This window comes from Phaethon aethereus, assembly GCF_964289735.1.
Source record: "Phaethon aethereus genome assembly, chromosome: 18".
Taxonomy (NCBI): Eukaryota; Metazoa; Chordata; class Aves; order Phaethontiformes; family Phaethontidae; genus Phaethon; species Phaethon aethereus.
The window spans coordinates 1,446,410-1,462,107 of NC_138594.1; the positions used below are offsets into that span (position 1 = coordinate 1,446,410).

A 15,698-nucleotide genomic window follows, 5' to 3' on the forward strand; every position below is an offset into this window, starting at 1 on the left:
CACAGAGACTCATAGGAGAAACGCTGGTGACTTCAGACGGGAGGCATCACTGCAGGAGAGCATCCACCTCTGCGGCTGCAGGAGAACTAGCTCCTCCAGGTTCAGTGATTCACAGCTGTTCTCCGGGTGGCCTTGCTCTGAGCTGAGTGAACAGTGATGCTGGGTGAACTTGGGGAGAAGGGGATGACTGCTGGGGATCAAGGAGGAATGGGAAGAAGGACAGAGGGATGGATAGCGGAGAAGTGGAGGCAACAAAAGCAGATGCTCACACAAAACCGCCACCACACAAGGGCCCGCTCAGCCCTGCCCCACCTGCAGGTCACCAAGTGCCCGTTTCTGGCTCCCCCTGCTCCCAGGTCACGCAAGGTGGTGGAGATCTATCCTGACTTCTGGCTGTGCAAAGCACAGCCCCTCCAAAGCCTGGCTGTATTTTCCATATAACTTGCTCCTACCAGGGACAAAAACACATTATACATCTCTTCATCTGTACCCACACCAGCTGGGACATGGCAGCTCCACGAGGATGCCACGTCCCTTCGATAACTGAACCTACAGCCTGAGCAGCTGCCTCCAACGTCCAGAGCTCTCTGCTCCAAGGTCACAGGCCTCAGTTCAGACTGCAGCTGGGGTGGGTCCCGGGCTTTCAGACCCCAGACACCGTGAGGACATGACAAGGTGCCACCACGAACATGGTGGTCTCCATCTTTCACCCACCAGGAGCAGAGCTGTGCAGGGACGGGGCAGCGCAGCTTCAGGGGCAGGAGGAGGGAAGCAAGGCGAACCCGGCTGTACGGAGAAGTGTGCTTATCGCCCTGGCTGGGCAGAGCCTCCTTGCTCCCACAGCCCCTGGCCTGGGCATGGCCAAGATGAGCCCAGCAGGATTGCCTAAGGGGCTGGACGGGCAGGAGGGGAGTAGAAGAGGGGGCAGAAATGGGTCCTCCTTTCTGTGATTTCCCATTGCCACCCAGGTGAGGTCTCCTCACCACACAGTTTTGTCATGAGCTGCTCCAGTTCCCATAAGAGTGACTGCTAAAATGGGGCAGGGGGAAGATAAAAGAAACAAAACTGAAGTTCTTGTCAATCTAAAGAAGTGTTGTTAAAGGCACTGGTGTCCTCTGTGGGGATGTGTCAATGGAGGAAAACCAAAGTACCAAAGCTGTTGGGCTGTCAGTTCGCAGTAACTGGAAATTCAAACAAGTTTTTATGCTGGGAAAATGACTCCAGTTTCCCCTGAATGTGGCACGTTAGCCCTGCGTGTTCTCCGCATGACAGAAACACTGTGCTGGCTGCTGCAGGCTTACAGTATCCTGCCTCCACCGCACTCCCTTTCACCACTGCTGCAGGTGCAGGTCCATGCTGGTGTTTAGATTGAGATCAGTAACATCTAGGAAATCAATGTTGAAGATGCTGGGACCCGCAGGGGTGAGCGAGCCAAAGCCAGTGGCGGAGCTGGGGGGCGTGAGGTCCAGCCACTCCATCGTTTCCCACGGAGACTCAGTGAAACTCATTTGTAAACCGGAGCCATCGGCAGGGGAAGGGGAGAGCTGGGTTTCCATGGGCGAGAGGGGAGTCTGTAAAATCTCTTGAGAGGTGAGCAGTTCATCTGCAGCTTTGCCAGAGAACCCCTCCATCATCCCTTCAAAGTGGGACTCTTCTCCCCCCATCTTCAGCAGGGTGATTTCACTGACCCTCCCCAGGGGACTGTGGGCATTCAGCAGGACCTCAAGGTGAGCATCACTGCTGCCCGGACAGTGCTCGAAGGAGAGCTGGGCTGAGGAGACCTGCTCAAACGTGGTGGATGACTTTGGGAGAGAAGTGCTGGAGTTCCCTGTGGACACTGTTATCTGAGGTACTTTCTGGAGGCAGGACCGATCTTCCTTAGCATTGGCTGGCATTTCTGTCAACAAATGAGAGGGGTTTGAGGTGCTCTGGCAGTGCCCACCACTGCTGGGCACAGGGACACCACCACAGCCACCCAGCTGGGCTCCTGGGCATGCCTGCAGAGACCCACTCCCCACTTGATCCCCTTGGCATTGCTTGCCCATCCTCCCTGTGGGAAGCCTCACACATTCCTGCTTTCTGACCTCGACTCCCCTGGTTTCGGACACGGTCCTCAGGGCACGAGCACTGGCAGCTGTCCCCACAGGGCTGGGCATGGGATGTGCACAGGAGAGGGCACAGGCAGCACTTTGCACAAGGGAGGGCGCTGGCAGTGCTCTATGCGGGAGATGGCACTGGCAGCACTGGGAATGGTGAGGGACACTGGGGGCTCTGCATGGGGAGGGTGCTGGCAGTGCTGTGCACAGGGCTGCTGCCCTGCTGTCCCTTCTCTCTGTGCAGTCTGCATAGGTGATGACCAAGCCCGGACCACCCCACCATTGCTCCAATAGGCTTTTGGATTCAATCTCAGTGGCTCCTGGCACAGGGAGGGCAAATGAAAGCTGTACTCAACTCAGGCAGCTCTGCTGGGGTGCACTGAGTGCACTGAGCCCCACGGGCCAATGCTGGCTTGGCGGGGGAAGCCCTGGAGGGGAACAGGGAAGCAGTGCGTACCTCCGCTCTCAATCAGCACGTCCAGGAGCTCGTCCATCTGCTGACTTCGTGTCATCTGCTGCAGCAAACGACAAAGAGGAGAGTAGAGGGCATTAGGAGGAGAGTCCCTCCAGCCACAAGCCAAGTAGGTGGCTCTAGACCCCCCAGATGGCTTTCTCCCATGCAGGAGAGAGTGCCACTCCAACACGGGGCTGGCAGCGGCTTTCAGGTGAGCACTGCAGGGCCCTGGGACAAGTATGGCAGATCTGGAGAGCAGGGCGCCAGGTTCCCCCACCCTGCCATCTATCCTCTGCTCTGTGGATGCCACAGACTGCCCTCTTCCCAGGGCCATCAGGTCACACCAAGCTTTTGGACCCAGCACCTCACACTGGCATGTGCCTCCTTGCAATTCCTGCAGCTCCCTGGGGGCAACACATCATCATCCTCCTTTCCTTGACTGGAGACTGGAAGGACTTTCTGCAGGCCTCCCTGCCAGCCAGCATAAGCCCATTTTTATCACTGCAAACAGCATCACTCCGTTTTTCTAAAGGTACTATCATGACCAGCACTGAGGCTGCTGACAGGCTCTCACAAGAAGTAAGGGGTTCATAGGCGATGGAGACAGTCCTCCCTATGGGAACAGTGCTCCAGGGTAAGGCTAAGGGAGGCAGATGGCATGGAGCAGGGTGCTTTGCTGATGGCCCAAGGAGGGAAGGTGAGGTTTTCTGGTGACTTGGGAATGCTCAAGAGTCTGTTTCTCACATAGCACTGAGCACCCCAAAGAAGAGTACACCAACATCCTGGGGCATTTGTGTGGGATGTCAGGACCCCAGGGTGGACTGACACCTTCCATCAGCACAGAAGATGCTATCCCATACAGTGTGGTGTCTGACTGCTATGTGGCAGTCATTCAGCAACTAACTCTTCAAGAAAAGCCCATTCCTTATGGAAACAAGCCTGTTCTACCCAGAGAACCCATAGCAGGTTGTAACTCCTGCAGATGAGTTCTATTAATCACAAAAGAACACCCTGCACAGCCCTAGCCCTATAGAAAATAAAAGTCATGCAGTTACCTGCTTTAATGCATCCTCATAAGGTGGAGGCTGCTTTACCTCTGAGAGGGCTGGGCTTGACTTATAAAAACTTGGGGGTGGAATAGAAAACTTTTGACCTGCCTGCGTAGCCATCTGCGTGGGGGAAATACAGGGAAATGGAGTCAATGCACAGGGAGGCATGGCGGGAAGCCCAGCTCTCTTTCACCCCTGTTGAAGCCAGAGTGGTGCCAGGGAAACTAATGACTCTGTGGGTCAAATCGGCTCAGACAAAGTGCCTGGCCTCCAGGCAGGAGAGAGGGAGGTAACTTAGTCTGTCAGCTCAGCTCTGAGACCCAGGGCCAGGCTGACCTCCAGTTGCTGCCAGAGCACAGGCACGATGCTGCAGAGCATCCTGGTGCTTGGTCCAGCCGTGAACGTGCAGAGCAAGGGGCAGAGAGAAATGATGCCAGTGATGCAGCACTCCTCGGCTGCCAGCTGCCTCCCAGCCCCTCTGCTGGGAACCCTCTCCATCGCCACCCACCCAGGACATCTCACGGAGCCCAGGCCAGGGAAGACCACTCAAAAGAGTCACTGCCAGGTCAGCACCTAGGCTTTCCCTGTGCCTGTGCCAAACATCTGCCTATCAGAGCCAGCTTTTTGCCAGTCACTCCTTCCAGGGAGGAAGGGAGGAGGAGGGACCTCATCTGAAGGTCCCAGTGCCTGCCAGCTGCTGTCCCCATGGCCTCTAGGCCCTTGTGTGCCCTTCCCCACTGCCTGGCCATGGCTGCCTTGTCCCATGAGAGCCAGCGCTAGGGTATGCAGCGTGGCCCCGGCAGGCGGGTCCGATCCAGAAGTGGATCCAGGGCAGTGGTGAGGCCGCTTGGCCTGGCTGTGCACATCCTGGCCACCTTTCTTCGGAGGGCAGGCCTGGGGGGGCGAGGGGGTGGGGGGTAGCACTCCAATGCTGGGCACAGAGAGGGAGCTGTTGGTGAAGAGAGTCCCTCACCACTGGGAGCCCCTTGCAGGCAGCAGAGGAATGCCCCCAATGGGTGGTGTTGCAGCCCGGATGAGCTGCAGGACACTGTGGGGCCGTCCCCTCCATACACCCCTTGCGCTTGGAGGGAGGAGCTGGCGATGCCCCCGAGGTGTTGCTGCTGCCTGCTGCTGCCTGCTGACCGCTGCCTGGTGGTCCGGAGCAGCCTGGCTGCCTCTCCTGCAGTATCACCTCACAGGACATACCCACAGCTCTGTCCCATTACCCAGCTCACCTCTACTGCACTGTGCCCCACTGCTGAGGTCACCCACTGCGTCCTGCTGTCCACTGCATTCCCCGCTCTCTGCCCCACTGCCCAGCTTACCCACAGTGCTGCTCCCCATTGCTCAGCTGACCCAGAGCAATGCTCCCCATTGCCCGTTTCACCCCAGCAGCAAGGTCCACTGCCTACCTCACCCCAACAGCACTGCACTCCACTGCCCCTCCCACTGGCAGCACTGTCTTTCTGCCCCTCTCACCCTAAACTGCTCCCCATTGCCCACCTCACTGGCAGTGCTGTGTGCCAACTGCCCATGTCACTTATCTCACTGTCCTCTGAATGACTTAGAGACAATGCTGCATCCCACTTTCTGCCATCTTGCAGCACTGCACCCCACTGCCCAGCTCCTGCTGCACGCTGCTGAGTGTGCTAACTGCGGGAATGTGATTCGTGAGCTGCCCTGCTCCAGCACTGGGTGTTTCGCAGTGGCTGTTGCTCTGCTGTGCGGCTGTTGTGCACTCAGAGTGCCCTTGCTGTATATTTTCCCTGAATGCAGCGTGCATACCTTGCACCACTGTGTGTGTGTTTTACATGCTGTATGATAGGTGTTGTTGCTGCTTGGGAAACCCTGGTAGGGTCTTGAGATGAATTGGGGCTGCAATCAGCATACCTTATGTTGCTTTTGTGTTTTGGCAGCCTGTGCCCCTCTTCAAGCTTTTGTACCTGTCCAGAGGGCTAAGTGAGGAGTGGTGGATGCTGAAGGGACAACTCTCTGCTCTGCTGGTTGCCTGGTGGGGAGGCACAAGCTCTATCTGACTGCAGACTGCAATTGCAAGCCTTGCTCTATCTTTCCAAGAAAAGGCTTCCCATATGACTGGGGTGTGACAGTATCCCTCCTTCAACCCAGTGGTCCTAATTCCTCACACACTGCTAGGAGCCACAACAGCTCAGCAAGATGCTGAAAAGCCCTGGAACACCTCAGCTGGGCTCTCCCAGGGGTGTAGGAAGCTGTGCCAGGGCTCTCCCAGGGGCTGAGAGATCTGTGCTGCACCCACTGCGGATAGAGGTTTGCCAGGGCTCCGTGGGGCAGAGGGAGCTGTGCCAGGGCTTCCCCACGGTGGAGGGAGCCATGCCAGGGCTCCATGGGGCAAGGGGAGGTGTGCCAGGACTCCCCCAGGGGCACAGCAAGCTGTGCCAGGGTCTCCTCCCGAGGGGAGAGGCAGCTGAGTTAGGGATCTTTTAGGGCAGAAGAAGTTGTGCCAATGTTCCTCCAGGGGCAGAGTGAGCTGTGCCAGTGCTTAACCTGGGGCAGAAGGAGCTGTGCCAGGTCTCCCCAGGGCAGAAGGAGCTGTGCCAGGGCTCCACAGGGCAGAGGGTGCTGTGCCAGGACTCTCCCAGGACACAGGGATCTTTGCCAGTGCTCATCCAGGGGCAGAGAGAGCTGTGCTGGGGTCCCCTGGGGAAAAGGGGAGCTGTGCCAGGGCTCCCCTGGGGCATCAGGAGCTGTACTAGGGCTCCATGGGGCATGGGAGCTGTGCCGTGACCCCCCAGGGCAATTGGGTGCAGTGGCAGCAGGGTTCCCCAGAAGATGCCCTGCAAAGGACTCCGCAGTGCCATCAGCTTCCAACCCACTGTCCATCTGGGCTACTCTCTGCTTTCCAGGCAGCCCCACACGCTGCTACAGCTCCCTGGGTGCCTGCCCTGGGTGCCAGCAGTCCCAGTCTGATAGGAAAGGACTCAAACTGGGATGTTTGACCCACGAACCACAGACACCAGCGCGTTCACCACTGCGATGCAGTCTGCGGTGCTCTCCACTTACCGATGCTGTGCGAAGGCAGCTGTTGGTCTGTGGGGACCCGCTGCGTCCTTCTGCCTGTGAGCCAGGGGACACTGAGAGGAGATAGTGGCTGTTGGGGGACGGCGGCAGGCTGATGTGCTGGGGGCTCTTTGCAGCCCCGAGTGGAGAGTGCTGGGGGGAGCACTGTGGGCTCAGGAATGTCGAGGAGGTGACAGTGCTTTGCCCTGCAGGCTCCAAGCAGTGGCTATTTACAATGTGAGGCAGCTGCGACACCCCACAGTTACTTAACTTATCTGAGCTGCTGGCTTGGCCTTTCAAGGCACTTTGTTTGGATGCAAATGGACAGCTGGACACCGCATTTTCTTGCTTGATGTGGACACCAAAGAAATGCTGAGTGGACTGCTGCTTCTCCTCGAGGCCATTGCTTCTCTTTCGCTTCTGGAGCTGCATCCGTAGCTCTTCTACCTGCCTCTGCTCTTGCTGCAGCTTCCATGTCAGTTCATTGATGACCTTCTGCTTCTCTACCAGCATTTTGTCTTTCTCTGTGTCGATCCCTTCCAGCTCCAGCTGGATGCTCCCTCCATTCATGCTGCTCATGAGGCTTTCTTCAGCACTGCCATGAACTGGAGAAGGCTGGAGACCGAACTGTGGTGAAGACATGGGCCCATCGTTGAATGTGTCTGGCAAAGAGCCGCTCACAGAGAGGTCAGAGGAGGCTGGAGAGATGGGTGGAGTGGAGCTAGTGCTGCCAAAGTGATAGAAGCCATTTGATAACATGCTGGTGGAGGACTGTGACTGGTAACTTGACAGGGTGCTTGTTGGAGTGACTGGGAAGGTGACAGTGGTGATCTCACTGAAGTTTGGCACCGTGTTGCTGCCACACTCCTGGAAGGGCCGCAGCCGTTCCATCAGCGCTGTTTTGGTACCTGACACAGGCAGGCCTCGTATTCGGAGCTGCTGTCTTAGTTCTGAGACCTAGAAGGAAAGTCACCAATGATCAGTCCCAATGGCAGATGAACCCTTTAGAAACACAACATTTCTAACAAGGAGTCTCAAACCACAGGCTCCCAGCTTCCTACTTCAAAGCTCTGACCCCACAGGTTCTCACAGTCTCATCTGCAGTCACCAGAGTCACCATGCACAGCCCTGACCACTGCATGTCCTGCAAGTCCTCGACCTTTCCTAACAGGAAAACCTTCCTCCTTCCTCCAAGAACTGTGACTGCACTCCATGAACCAGCAGTGGTCCTTGGGCCACAGGGGTAACCCAAGATTCCTTTCCTAGCAGTAGATTTCTACATGAGCAGAAGACTTTCACACGGACCAGGAACTAGCTGATGGTATCCTTTAGCTCAGAGAATGTGACCACATACCTTGGAGCCAGATACACCATATTCAGGCACCTGCACATGGTTCAGGTATCTGAGCTGGGGCATTGATATTGCCAAACTCGTGTTATTTCTACCTTATCTGATTTCTTTCTTTAATAATGAGTATTGCCCCCAGGTCTCTGCTCCTGAAAGGACTTTGCCTTCTCTATGGTTGAGGCTCCGTTAGCAACGTATGAAAGAACCATTGATATGAATGATTCTTCCTTATGCCCTGCCTGTCTTGCCTACATGAGAAGTTTAGGTGCTGTTCAAAGCAACGCTCGTAGCTGCAGACTCCATGAGATACCAGCTTGTGCAGAGAGACGAGCTGGCCTGGCTGCAATGACCACTGAGAATCTGAGTCACTAAGTGGAGGTCATGCTGACCTCCTAGCTTCTGGCTGGTCTGCAGCATCCATGATGTCAACCATAAAACCACAGAAGGTATGGAGCCATGAGCTGCAGGAGCAGCAGCACAGATCATCCTTTAGTCCTCAACCTGATGGCCTGCCCTGCAGCCATCTCAAGTTATAGCTAAGGTTTGCTGATAAATGCCCTGGAGCAAGGCAACCATGTGCCACCTGCAGAGCAGCAAACCCATGCTTTCAGTTACCGTTGCAGAGACCAACTCCTGACCCAGCGTGGTGTACTCCTGGGTTTGCTGATCTGTAACACGTGGTCACGCCCAGGCAATGCAGCCTGTGGCACTACACTGCATGCTCCAGGGGTAGCAAAGCATATTCAGGTTGTAAGATTCTGTTCCTGTGGTGACAAAGTTTGCACTCACTTTCAGATCATCCAGGTTAGATGGCAGAGGGCCTGGCTTGATAGATGAGACACAGGTCTGGCCTGAAAAGGTGGTTTTCACAGGAGAAAGAGGAGTGTTGTTGACAGAAGTTGATGAAGAATTCGAACTTTTGACCATTTGCTCATTTGATTGCCTGAAATAACAAAGGAGATTTGGGGTAACTTGTCTACCCCCACTTGAGATCTTTGTGCCAGTTGTACCTTCTCTCTGCTCCCTTAGGGCTTCTATCTCCTGTATCAGACCTGAAGGACCACCAACCCCAAGGAAAACCAGGTTGGGCTGTGAGGAGATCGCTGGTGACCCACCAGCAGGTCACAGGTGCCCCAGCCAGTGCACAAAGCCAGAACATCTTTGCAGGAGGCTGTGCTGTGTTCCCAAGCTTTTATGTTTCACTTGCATGCATCTATCCCCCTTGCAGTGGCACAAATGCATACGGGAGGGGAAAGCCTGGAGGGAGACAGGGCTAAACCCTGATATTGGCAAGTTGCCACTCACTTTAGCTGGCCTTGGTGCATCCCTGGGTAGCTGAAGTGCTGCTGCTGCTGCTGTTGCTGCTGCTGCTGCTGCTGCTGGCTGAGGATCTGGAGCTGCAGGAAGAGCTGCTGCTGCTGGAGGAGTCTGGCATATGCAGAATCCATGGGTGGAGGGGACTTCTCTGCCTTCTGGTCTGGAGGAATGTACTGGTGATACTTCAGCTTCTTCACCTTGGGCTTGGTGTCCTTGGGCTTTTTGTGACGGTTCTTGCTATCACTGGATGATTTGGACTGTTGGTCCAAGAAGGAAAGGAATTAGCTGGGAGAAGAGCTTCTGCTACCCCCATGAGAAGTCAGAGGCCTGGGACACAGAGAGGGCAGCTCCTGCCGGCACCCTGACACTCCAGCTCCAAGAGCTGCTAAGCCTGCATGTGGGGGACTCCTGTAGGGCCACATCTCATCTCAGCTGTGCTAGAGACCACGAGATGGAGAATGACCCTTCTTGCCTGGAAGGTATTTCAGTGTTTCCTTGTATCTCCTTCTGCTCCTAGCCTCTGGAGATGTTTCCTGAGCAATCACAGGGTGCAATGCTATATACCACATGCCATTATAAAATGAGTCAAATTGCAACTTTTGACAGCAAGGTTTGTCTCCCTGTGTTATTCCAAGCCTTAACGCCAAACCCACAGACCTCCCACACATGTTGGGTGCAGCATGTGAACATTTCAGGCTTGGATGCAACCGGGTACCCTGGGCATTACCTTCACGGCGGAAGGCACTGGAAGGGGTGGGCTCTCCTGTCCCGCTGCCTGCTTGGGGCTGTCGCAGCAGCTGCCCTGTCCCGAGGCCGGGTCCGGTGGGTGGCCGTCGGCACCATGGGGGTGATCCTGCAAGGGAGAGGTGAGCCGTGTGATGGGAGAGGGGATGTGGGCTGGTGCCAGGGCTTAGCCAGCCTGGATGGCCTCTGCCTGCAAGGGGCACCTGGTACCCCATTCCCCCTGCCCAATGTCATCCCCAGTCCCTCAGTCCATCCCAGCCCCCCATGTCTATCACAGCCCACTATCCCCACTTCTCCTAGGCTATGCCAGTCCCCTCCCAGCCCCTCTGTCTTCCCAGTCCATCCCGGTCGACTCCAGTCTCCAAGCCCTCTCCATTCCACCTCAGCCCAGTATCCTCATTCCCCCCAGTACACCATTGGCCCCTCAGTGTCCCCCAGACTAGCACAGTCCCCAAAGTCCACCTCTGCCTGCCCCAGTGCCTCCAGTTGCTCCCTATGCCAGTCCAGTTCACCCCAGTCTCCCTGCCTGCGCCCAGCCTAGGCTAATCTCCCCAGTTCCACCCAGTCTCCCCAAGGCTAGGCTAGTTTCTCCTCCCCTCTACCCCCCGGTCCACCCCATTCCCCCAGTCCCCCGAGTCCCTCACTCCACCCCGGCCCCCGCGCCCGCCCCGCCGGCTGCAGTACCCAGGCCCGTCAGCAGGGGGCGCGGAGGTCCCGTGCAGCCACGTGTCCCCCGAGGCGGGGCCGTGGGCCCCCCACGGCCACCCGGCGAGTTCCTCGGCCTGGGCCGCCCGCCTCGTCCCCCTGCGCTCCCCGGGCGGCAGGGTACCGTGGGCCCTACCTGGGGCGCCCCGGCGGGGCCGGTGGGGCCAGGCTCCGGGGCCTTGGTGCCGGCCGCAGGCTCGGTACAGCCCGGGGAGTCCTCGCTCCTGGCCTGCTCCGGGGACAGCCCGTCGTTGCTGCTGTCCTCCTCGAAGGCAAAGGCGTCGGCCGACTTGGGGAAGCGGACCTGGGAGCCTGCCAGGGGAGAAGGGGCGACGGTCAGGGCCTACCCTGCTGGAAGGGGGATGAGCGCACCGGCGGGGGGGACGGGGTGAGCCTTGTGGGGTGCCTCCATGCCTGCGCCCACCTCCTCCAGACCTGGCCGTGGGCGCAGGACGTGGTGCACAGAGCTCAGACACCACATCCTGTTCCCAGCCGTGCGCAAGGACGGCTCCTGGGTGTGCCCCCGCGGACGAGGCAGGTGGAGAGGAGGTGGCATCAGCTCCCGGCTCGTGCTGTGGGCCGTGTTACTCGCGAGAGGGAGAGAGGAGGCTTCCAAGGAGCCTGGCCTGCCAGGGGCAGGAGGCTTTCTGCAGGCAGGTAAGGCTGACGCAGGAGCAGTTTTGCCATCCTACCCCACCATCGGTCTGAGATGGGGAGAGGGGCATTAGAGTTACCCTCCTCATAGGCTGAACACCCTGACCCGAACACCACACCATGCGTAGGACCCTGTCCTCAGCAGAAGAACTGAGGTTGCAATCCACCTGGAGAGTGACCCATCTGTTCATGGCACAAGAGCCAACACACGTGGACCTGGCTGCAGCCAAACAGAAGCTTCCAGATCCTGTCTCTGTCCACAAGCTTCCCTGGCCTGACATGCTTCAAACCACTACCATTGCCTCCTGACTGCCCCAGACATTGCTTCTCCCCCTTGCAAAGCTCCCCGCACACTATCTCCTAGTCAGATGGGCAAGAGCTCTTGACCCCCAGCTCTTGCTGATAAAGTGCTGAAAAAGAAAAGGTCTCATGCGAGCCTCGGGAGGGCTGCAGGTGGGGGTAGAGGAAGGAGCAGCGTGGCCACACTCGTAATCTCCTCGTGCTTGTGTCTGGCATTTGTCAGGCAGCTTGGCACACCGATAGTGAGGTGACAAATGGGGAAATAGGAAGGGCCTGGGGACAAGCTTCCACCTGTCCCTGCTGCTGGACTAGCAATGTGCGCCTTCTCACTGACACACAGCCTCCTGCTCTGACCTCTGCCCCTATCTGGGAGATAAGGGTTATCTCTGCTTGCTCCGGCCCGTGGTGCCAGGTTGGGCAAGGAAGCAGGGAGCCCTGACTCCCTGCCTGAGCTGCTGCTCAGCCACCATATGGTGTGGGGATATGAGAGTCCTGTGAGAGCCTCTCCTCCCCACTCTCCAGAACATGGGGGTCCTCATATGTCCCTGGAAATAGGGCCTGTTCCCTCTCTGTCAGAGGCAACACCCAAACTGGGTCTTCCCTGAGGAACTGCAGCACTGCATGGTCTGGCACCTGGGCTGCTTCCATGCCTGCAGACAAGCGTGGGCATCCTCTCTTAGGAAAAATGACACCAAGCAAAGGGGGACTTTGCAAGACTCCTGCTGGGCATGGCATTTAGTAAACATGCGCTGATAAATGGTGCCAAAGCTGGGAGCCCAAGGGACCTTCAGGACACAGCAGCAGCCTGGAGCATGACAGGAATGTGCTGCATCCTGCTGCTTGATACCAGGGGCCTGTGCCGGGTGGGGAATGCTGCCCTTATCTGTCCTGCTCTCGCCCAGCTCGGGGCTGACCATATTGTTTCACGATCCCATGTCTCTGCTGTAATCTCAGGCAGAATGGTGTTTGCTCGCGGCTGTTTCTAATGCACTGGGTATTGTCCTCTCAAGCATATTGGACAAAGTGATGACAAGGACCTGGTAAAAAAATGTTCTTATATCACTGCTCAGCTATGTAGGGCACTGGCGGCCTCCTGTCACTGGGACGTTAGGGCTTTCGGTTGGGGTCTGGCACTTTCTGCTCACCCTGCCGGAGGTGATTAGAGGAACACGTCAGCTGAACTTTCCACTGTCTAAACAGTTGAGATTCCAAGGTTAAAGTAAAATGATTTTAAACCCTGTCATCTTTCTGGTATTGCAAAAACAAAAGGCTTAACCTTCAGAAGTGCCAGTGCTCATCCCTGTTCTGTGTTCAGCCCTTCGCCCAAACCATGAGCATCACAGGGTGCCTCTGACTCCAAAAATCAGCTTCAGGACCCTTCAGCCTGGGGCTTTCTTTTGCAGAAACCTGGGGGGCTGGGATTGTTCCTGGGGCAGGTGCACCACCTCCTTCTCATGGCGCCCAACAGTACCAAGTAGCTTCATGTTTGACCCTAATGTGCTGTTTCACCCTAAATGGGATAAAACTGGCTTACAGGAAACATATTTTCCCCAGCAATGTTCTAGAAGGAAGGGCATTGCGAAAGGGAGAAATTTAAAACTGAGCAAATAATTTTAAGCCAGACTTTTTGTTTTTAACAATTTTGTCCTGTAAATCTCTGTTTACCACAAGCTCCTGACAAGGCAGCTGGAGAGAAACTCTGTTCAAACTTCAAGCACACTTGCCCGGACTCCAAGCCTCAGCTCCAGTGGATAAAGTCATGCTCACACTGCCTTGAATGTTTATAAAGGGAGGATTTTTAAACCCTTTTTTTCCCACTCTTCTCTCCTTCAATAAGTGGCTGGGGAGATTTTACTTGAACTCTCCTTAAAAATTCCTCTTCAGACAGAGTCCTGGAACATTTCATCTTCAAAGGCAAGAGCTGTGAATCGCTAGAAATGGAGCAGCTCAAGGACCAGCCTGGAGAAGCCGCTGTACGAACGCTGCATGCACTTCACAGCAGGAAAACCAAGAGCAGGAGCAATTGTAGGGCAGGGCAGAGCAGTATCTGAGCCCGGAATATTTCATGTCATTTACGCTGATTTCTGAGATTAAATGAAAGGCAAAGTGCTTCCTGTTTCAATTCCCACTTTTGGCATCACTCCTGTCATTCAAAAACCCCTCCTGTCCTAAAGCCCTGCCACTGTCCCCAGCTTGGTCTGAGCCCCAGAACAGGCACTGTGCATGGATTATGCCAATGGAAAGAATCCTGTGAGTTGAGGAACCAGGAGCAACAGAACAAGGAATTTCCAGGGGTCAGAGCATCTCTCAATGCTTCACTTGAGGCCCGAGGGCCAATTTGGACATGCGGAGATGGAGTGGCAGAATCCAGGCTGGCCTCACAACCACACATGTGCACCCAGGTTCTCTCCCATGTGAGGGAGGAAGGAACGTCCTGTCTCCAGCAATATCATTTATGCGCTCAAAGCCTTGGGCAAAGAAGGGGTTTTAGAAGGGATGTTCTTTCTGAGGAGACGTGGCTGAACAGTTGTGCATGTTTCCATGGTCATCGCTCTAAGAGCTCTCTTTTCATAGGCCTGGATAAGAAAGCACGGGCAGTGCTGGACCAGGCTGCTTACTGTGAAAATAACAAAATTTAAGCAATAAAAGTAGTTCTTAATACCAGGTTGGTCACTTCCTGCAGTTGATGCAGTATGTCCTCATAACCTTGCCAGCCCCTGCCCCATGCCATGCACACAACACAACATGCGCGTTCACTTCCACTACCTTTTATGGCCTCTTTCACAGCTGAGTCCACAGGAATAATATTCTTCTCCACCAGCTCCAAAGGACCTGGCCTAAGAGCAATCTTTTCATTGAGATCATCTGCCAGTCGAGCTCTTTTCAGCTTCATTTGAGTAGACTGAATGGACCCCTCTGCAGCTGAGTCTAAAAGGCCAAATAGAAGGCATCGGTTCAGGACTTGGAGCAGTTGTAAGCACAGCGCTTGGTGAGAATGTGCTCCCCCTTCAGCACAGCCTTTCTGGGCTGTGGTCAAAACCTAAGCATGGCTCAGTGAAGAGCTGCTCTAAGGCTGGGAAGCAGGATGCTGGATTAGATGGGACTGGTAGGGTTTAGGACATGGGTTCACCTCTGACCCTTAGGCCCAGCTTCTCCATTCCCAAATAGGAGACTATCTTTATTAGCCTAGACTTGCAAACCCAGCCTGCAGCTGGAGCATCCTCTCCAAAGCCCAGGAACGATCTGCAATGGAAATGTCATTAACAAATGGTGCTTAACATGAGGGTCAAAGTGGACTCCAGATCCTGCCTGCCAGGAGCCCGTTGGCCCTTGCATTCCCTACTTCCGGGGAACAGCTGGAGAAAAAAAACATAAACAGTGTTTGACAACTGGAGTAAATTCCTTACACTGGAAGATCAAAAGCTGAGACTTTGGGAGTGGACATTTGGAAGGGGCATGACTACAGTGTTCCAGGCCTTCAGGGGAAAACAAGCTGCTGGAGAAGAGCATAACAAAGGCAGCTAGATCTGGAAGCTACAGCCCTACCAAACTCAGCTGAGTTCTCAGTTGTTGAGGGGTGACAGCAGAGTGGCCAATTACAATAGCAAGTGGTGATTTCCTGAACAAGGGTGATCTGGCTCCTTTGGTGGCACAGGTGTGAGTAGTGAAGGAGCGGGATCCTAAACTAGGCCATGTCTATACCCTCAGAGGTCTAAAGTAGGAAGGGCTGCATCTTGGTTGTGATATTTTCAAAGACTGGACACTCTTCTAGAAGAGATGCTGTAGGCAACATGAGCTATAAGGGCTTGATACCGGGGAAAAATGCTCTACAGGAGGTCAGGAGAGCTGGTTTAGGGTCACTGCTGGCCTCAGACTACAGTGAACACACATGAGTTCTTTGAGATGAACAGTAACAGGAGGTGTGCCTGGAAGGTATTTAGATGATAGAAGGTGTCTCAGCAGGCCAATTTCAATGAGCTCTAGGTCCTGTTATG

The 15,698-nt window shown here is 55.5% G+C and overlaps 1 protein-coding gene across 1 annotated transcript in view; it reads right to left on the reverse strand.

Annotated features, from left to right (window-relative positions):
* Positions 1-1,328: 1,328 nt before the first annotated feature.
* Positions 1,329-15,698, reverse strand: part of MYOCD (myocardin) — a gene marked incomplete at both ends in the record, with an annotated part of 113,242 nt that continues 98,872 nt past the window's right edge. Inside the window, 9 exons of the mRNA XM_082008070.1 lie at positions 1,329-1,897; positions 2,554-2,611; positions 3,606-3,719; positions 6,639-7,592; positions 8,773-8,926; positions 9,289-9,557; positions 10,028-10,153; positions 10,886-11,061; positions 14,470-14,631. Coding sequence (XP_081864196.1) covers positions 1,329-1,897; positions 2,554-2,611; positions 3,606-3,719; positions 6,639-7,592; positions 8,773-8,926; positions 9,289-9,557; positions 10,028-10,153; positions 10,886-11,061; positions 14,470-14,631 — 2,582 coding nt within the window. The remainder of the gene's footprint in view (positions 1,898-2,553; positions 2,612-3,605; positions 3,720-6,638; positions 7,593-8,772; positions 8,927-9,288; positions 9,558-10,027; positions 10,154-10,885; positions 11,062-14,469; positions 14,632-15,698) is intronic.